The 7,450-nt window shown below is 31.3% G+C and overlaps 1 protein-coding gene across 1 annotated transcript in view; it reads left to right on the top strand.

The window, feature by feature from the left end:
* LOC108756838 (heterogeneous nuclear ribonucleoprotein R) overlaps window positions 1-7,222 on the top strand; it is a 30,032-nt gene extending 22,810 nt beyond the window's left edge. The window contains exons 13-14 of the mRNA XM_018500939.1: window positions 4,267-4,332; window positions 4,632-7,222. Of these exons, the coding sequence (XP_018356441.1) occupies window positions 4,267-4,332; window positions 4,632-4,879 (314 nt within the window). The 3' untranslated portion in view covers window positions 4,880-7,222. The remainder of the gene's footprint in view (window positions 1-4,266; window positions 4,333-4,631) is intronic.
* The last annotated feature ends 228 nt before the right edge of the window (window positions 7,223-7,450 follow it).

Below are 7,450 nucleotides of genomic sequence, written 5' to 3'. Positions count from 1 at the left end.
CATACTCTCGACATTTTGGTATTAAGATTTTTGTCTTATTTTTAAATCAGGAATATATTACAATTTCGGTCTCGAATTGTGGGACACCCTGTATACATACTTTTGCCATAACTCACAGAAACGTAGATGGGATCGAGAGGAACACATAAATCCCATACCATTTAGCGATATTCGCAATAATAGTCGAGATATTAAATTTTATAATTGTACAAATGAGACTGTAGTGCTAGGATTTACTTGCACATTTCAGCCGAGCTTTGTTTCTGCTCCTTACTTCACATACCCGCGCGCAGCCTAAATGCCGATGGGCAGGAACCAAGTCGAAAATCGGCCGAAATGTGCAAGTAAATTTCAGCACTGAATAAGAACATGCCGAGAAAAACGCTGCGATTGCTCGAGATATAGCCCTGCCCAGTTTATTAAGTATTTGCTGCCGGCAGCGCTTTGGAAAGGCAAGAAAGAAAGTGCGCCGTTGCCCGTCAAAAGTTTTTTACGCATGCGTGACGCAGAGTTGCGGAAATTGGCTACCTGATAATAATGTTTTATACATAATTCTATATAAATAATTATACATAATTATACAGAATTATATATGAAATATGTCCATATATCTGGAGACACGATAATGTCTCGATAATTATATACAGGTTGTTCAAAAATTTAAACCATGTCCCTCAATATTTCGGGAACTAATCATTTTAGGAAGAAATGTTTCAGACAAAAGAAATGTGTTCAAGACAAAAGTTGTAAGATTTAAAAAGATCTTAAAAATAATAATTAATTAGTTTTAACTAGTTTTATTGCTAAATATTATTGATTAGCTTCACATTCCAAAATACACGAAAAAAGTAATCAAAACATTTGGCCCAGAAAGCACACTTTGAAAGAGTTTAAGACGAGTCTCCGAGCTGACATATGCATATTATTAAGATATTTTTAATAGGACTCTTGGGCGTTTTCTTTTTATAAGAAGCGTGCTATCTCTTAATGAAGCTACATATTATACTTATCTCTTATGATTATACACGTATAACAAGAGATGAACAGATATCTTACGATTTGTTTATAATTATCTTATAATTGTTTATAATTATCTTTTAATTTGTTTATAATTATATAAATTTATATATAAATTATAATAGGTTATATAAAAATATATATGAAAATATATATTGTTATGTATATTCATATAAGTACACACATTATGAGGAATTTATGGGTTTCCAATTGTAAAATCATGACATTTTCGTGCACACAGCGATACAAGTGCGATTCCAATTGCCGTAATCCTTGACACGACACTACACATCCGTACTCAGCCCGAGAATTATTAATCGATTATGTAAGCTTGTGTTTTCTAATGACAATTACTAACCGCGGCGGTTATAAATAAGATTAAAGAACATTGAATGACTAACATTTTTACTTTTTTTTTCATTCAATACAGATAGAAAAAGCTATATTTTTAAACAGAGCGAAATCGTGCCCATCACATTCGTGCACAACATACACATTCTGTTCTAATTGAATCGTGTACAATGCTACACTTTGTGCATTCCTGATGTGTACGTTAATGTTATATTGTAAGATATATTGGAAAATATGTACAATTATATGAGCTTATATAATACTGACTAACTCATGTTAATCAGTATTATATAAGCTCATATAATTGTATACTGGATTAGGTATAATTATATTTATACAGAGTGTTCGATAAGGATAAATCTTTAACGATAAATCTTTCGTACAGGAGCAGAATGGACTAAACTGAGAAGAAAAGTTCTCTACCATTTTACAATTTTTGCAATAGTAAACAACATATTACTTATTAAAAATTATCGAAAATTGGTCTTCAATAATTTTTTACTCAAATACTATCAACTTTACAGAAAAGCTGCAAGAGACAAAAATTGTTTACTTTTTTCTCATAGAGCTATAAGAATTTTTTCAGAATTTTTTATCAATTTTTTAGTACTGCATTTTTTTATTTTTGCTAACATGAGAAAATACGGTATTTAAAAATTCTGAAAAAATTCTCAGAACTTTATGAGAAGAAAATAAACAATTTTTGTCTTTTACAGTTTTGCTGTAAAGTTGATAGTATTTGAATAAAAAATTATTGAAGACCAATTTTCGGCAATTTTTAGCAATTAATTTATTAACTAATATCTTATTAACTATTGCGAAAATTGTAAAATGGTAGAGGATTTTTCTTCTCAATTTAATCCATTCTGCCCTTGTGCGAAATATTTATCATTACTTATCAAATACCCTGTATATATATGCATAATTTTATATAATGATATATGATTATGTATGAAAATTTTTTTACTGGATGTATGCAATGATTAGCTTAACTGTCAATAACGCTAATTTAAATTTTGATTAGGATACGTGTCCAAAATCGATTTTGACCAGGATAATTTTAAAACTAGGTTAAAACGACTGCTTAAAACCACATTGTCCAAATTCTTTCAAAGTTAATCAGTAAATGAAAAACCGGGTTTAATTGAAGAAAGAAATTCTTTTTTTTTTTTATGTACAAAAGAATTGATTTTTTTTTTTTTAATATAGTATAAAAATATGTACAGCAAATTTTAAATCGAAATTCATAAAATTAGCGAAGTTATGAACAATAAACCAATTTAGCGCGTAAATATATACAATAATTTAGCGCACTGAAACTTTAAACGCGTTTTTCTCGAAACAGCTTTTTTTGCGACTGGTGCACGATATCTACGAAATTAATAGGCCGATCATCTTCTTTGGACTGTATATTGAGGAAACATCCCTTTATCGTTCGATGAAAAAGAAAAACAATACGTTACATACTTTCATTTTTATTGCAAAAAATTTAGCCAATTTTTAGAGCGAAATTGATGATTTTTCTTTGACAAGCCGCCATTTTTTCAATTTTTTTGCTTGTTTATCTAACAATAACTATAGAATATAAAATTAAACGCTATCAGATTTTTATATTTCAAATGACCGGGACGAAAAATATTTTGCATCAGTGACGGAGATACTTCGCACGGCACCAAATTTGATGAGAGATAACAGATATATGTACATAATATTGGCTCAAATTTAATTTTAAAAAAACTGTACAACAATTACATTTGAATATAGTAAAACAATGTTCCAAAATTCAAATGTATTGACTTTACTTTTGATTTAAAAAAATTCCCCAAAAAATCAATTTTTTTCACCCAAAAATAGGATTCTCTTAAATAAACATAAATTGTTTATTTATGAATTTTATTTAGAAATTTATTTAGAAAATCATCAGTGACTTACAGCTTTTTCATAATAAATCCTATATTTAATGAGTATCATATTAATCATATTATTTTAATCACCGGTTAAAAATTCCTATTGAGGATTGAAAGTTCTAACAATATATTTAATTTTGATTGCAATCAAATTTCTTCAACATATCACATGTCGTAGCTACAATGTGACAAAATATATAAAAATAGTTCCTTCTACAATTTTAACTACAAATTTCTCAAAATTATAATATGATGAAGCAATTTAGCGTCCAAAAACCTATAGAAAATGATTTGTCTTATTTTGGTGTTTTTTTTTTTACAAACGGTGTTACTATATCTCGCCACGATAGTTCTCACAAATGTACATAAAGTTTTTATTTATATATACATTTATACAACTATATTGTTGTAATAGTATTAATTACAATTTTATACAGGTTTTTGCATATAATATTCCATAGAAATCGTCCTAATTGCTAAATAGTATTTTCATCGCTAGAAAGCTCTTACTAGATATTCCCTTTTGCTTTTTAGTAAATTTTTGCTCTTTCCTAATATGCTTGATATGCATAAAAAAATATTTGAATAAAATTATTTTCTGGATAATTTTTTTTACCGGAAATAGAAACTTCTTCCAATATACATCGATTTCTTTCCTATATTTATGTACAAAAAAATATTCTGATGTTGAAATATATGTAACGTTGACATGTTTATAAAACGTTTATCTCCTCACTTCCAAAATGCAAATGCAACCATTAAGTACAATTAATTATTTTCAAAAGACAATTTGCATAATGAATCTGGAAGAATCTCTGAACAAACTTATAATTATTTTATTTGGAGTAACATTTAGTTACAATTTAATTCTATTTTTACAGATTTGCTAATGATATTTTCAGTCGTTTGAGATTTTCAAAGTGCATACATAATAATTAGTCAAATGATCGCATGTATGTTATAAATTGTTCATATAATATTCATCTTACAGTAAACCATCCAATCCTTCTCACCAAGGTATCCAAGTCCCATCCATTTGATAGTAATAAAACTGTAGGTTAGTGAATTTCTTTATGCTTATATCACATAATTCTTGCAATTTTGTAAAGTCAATAGAATCAATTAAATAGATTAACTTCACTACTACTTTCATGCCATTATCACAGTATGTCCGTACATATTAACATTTTACGAACACATCACATGTATTAACACAAGAACTTTTGATATTTTCTTCATCTTCCATTATGTAACATTTTACAAGCGTCATGCACAATGGTAAAAAGAAGTGTTTGTTAATTTAATATTAATATTTTAGATTTTCTTTCACATAATTATCATCTTAATATCTTACAGCAGGTAAACGAAAATTTGACGGGGGTCACCAGAACCAGGGGGAATCTAAGCGTCGCTTCCAGAGCAATTGGGGAAACCAGCCCCTTGCCCAACAACCACTGGGCAATGCATATGGATTGGCGAGTGTAAATGGTGGCAGTGGTGGTGGTGGCGGTGACATAGCTTTCGGAGGTAGAGCCGGCACACTCGGCGGTGTTTCCGGCGACGATCACGAATGGTATCAAGACTCTTACCAGTCGTGGAGCTAACTTCTGCAATCCTGTGAGTGATAAAAAAATATGCACGAACAAATGCATGATAAACGAAGTGAGAAACAAAAAACATAAAATATAAGGGGAAAAAATAAAATAAAATCAGACTGACGAAACGTAGAGGGGGGGGGGAGGGAGAGGGAACTCGAGATGAAGGGAAGGAAAGAGATCATCCATTTGTATTATTATCGCTCTTAATCGAATTCAAATAATGTAAATGTTTTTTCATATTAATGATACGCAGCAACTGTATTCTGCGCCACCACCATCGCCCACTGTTATTGTGATTATGTACAGTGATGTGCCACTGAGACTAATTATTATATCGGAGTGTGACCACCCACCCACCCCGTACTATTATTATTATTATGATACTAATACTAATCTAAGTACCACTACTGCATTGTCACATTGTTTACTGCCAAGTGATGAAGATCAGCGATGTTGACATAGGGATTGTGATGGCTTGTATTAGTTAAGAGAACTCATGGAAGCCTGCGGTTTATTACGCGATGACTAGATGTTTTGAATCTATGTGACGAAGCATGTGTGTTAGATAGGACGAAATAAATAGCATGAGGGAGAAAAACGGAGAAGTTACAAACGAAAGATAGAAATTGAAAAGACGGAAGTTCAACTTTGAAAAGATAGAAAATGTAGGTCGTATAGACAAGCAGAAGACGCAGGGCGAGAATGCGATATTTAGTAAATATGCGAGAGAGAGAGAGAGAGAGAGAGAGAGAGAGAGAGAGAGAGAGGAAGAGAGAAAGAGAAATTGTTTTTAAACGGAATGTGTCTGTGTGTGTGTATTTGTGCGTGGAGCGCGCCAAGCGTGCCACAAGACCTTCTATTGTTGGTCTATAAATGTGTACAGTGAAACTATTATTATTAAGAGTCACACAGGCAAAGTTTTGTGAAAGTAGAGAGTATGAAACGAGTTGCAACGGTTCTGCGAATGTCTCCTAAATTAGGTTTTGGTTACAGTCATGCCAGAGTTCTATTGGATAAGAAAAAGGAAAATGGAAAAAAAGAGTATTGCTCACAATCGAGAGAAAACCCACTTGTACAGTAAATTTTTCAATGACAGTATCCAAGTAGCAAGGCAAACTCGGATCTAAATTATAATATATTTATTTGTTAATGTGTTTCTTTTTTTTATATTTAAAAAATCAATCGTTGAAAACAAATATCTAAAGTGAATCTATTCCCTTTGAAAGGGAAATGAAAAAGAGTGTATTGTTTCTTCTAAATTTTATGTAAAAAGTAAATTTGTTTCTTGTATTCTTTTATTAAAAAAAAAGAAAGGAAGAGAAGTTTTTAAAGATGACTGACTATGAATTTGATAATGATAGTCACAGATTGAAGTAGAATGTAAAATGTAATGTTTACAAATGCATGAAACACATACAGCACACATTTTGAGTGTTGACTTGTTGTTATTGTTAGTCTGTTAGTTAATTAGTAAGAGTTGTAAGTGCGGGCTGTAGTTGGTCCCTGTCCCTGGAGCCCAGACACCCCCTGTTCTGGATGATTATTTGAAAAAGGGGAGAAAAAAAGAAAACATGCAAATCATTTGTATTTTACACGCACCCCCGGAATATGAAGACAAATATGGTATAAAAATAAAAAAAAAGAGAAAACGGATATTGTAATAACGGAATAGCATATCAGACTTCTGTTTGTTATAACATACCAAATGAGACGACACAACTACACACATACATATATATACACACACACAAAAGTACACACTTATCTCGTTCATATACTTACGCATGCGCGCGCACATTCACACTCACTCATTCCATTATTACATACATATACACGCGCATATATGCGCACATACATACGCTCGCATGCACGTGGATACGTATGACACTTGACATATAATAATGGTTATATATGTTAGCCTCTCGAATTGGATTTGGTACAATAATAGGATTGATGGATGATATATGTAATAAGATATTGAGAGTGTTTAACATCGAAAGTATGCCACAGATTGACTAACCAGATATACAAAAGATCGCATATACATCCTATCATAATATGATATTACCGTATATGATTTTATAGATTCACATTGCACTCCCTCTTTCCTTTCACACACACACACACACACACACAATGTGAAAAATGCGAAACGATAGACGCACCAATGGACGAAATGTTTGAATGACGATAGATTATTCGCCCGATCTCGTGTTTTACGAGCATTTTGTTAATTTTTATTCATGTTTTTACTTAAGTCTAATTCTTCTTCGTCATCGATACTGTTTTACTGATAACGATGAATTAACCACATCTAGTAATAACACGCGATTAGACGAAAGAAAAATTCCCCTTTCTTATACACATGTCTTGTCCCCAGTAATTGCGATCATTGTTTCTAAAAACGAAAAAAAAAAAGAAAAGGAAAGGAAAATTCGAGCGAATTGCGAAATCGCGGTTTGCATTCGCTATCTATCTATTTTTCATTCCTTTCGTGTCCCCTTCTCCCTTTTCCACTATCCCTGATTATTCGCCTACCATATTTTATATCTATCTACCTACTCTTACCTACACATC

This window comes from Trachymyrmex septentrionalis, unplaced genomic scaffold, assembly GCF_001594115.1.
Source record: "Trachymyrmex septentrionalis isolate Tsep2-gDNA-1 unplaced genomic scaffold, Tsep1.0 scaffold13, whole genome shotgun sequence".
Lineage (NCBI taxonomy): Eukaryota > Metazoa > Arthropoda > Insecta > Hymenoptera > Formicidae > Trachymyrmex > Trachymyrmex septentrionalis.
This window is presented reverse-complemented; position numbering and strand designations above follow the sequence as displayed.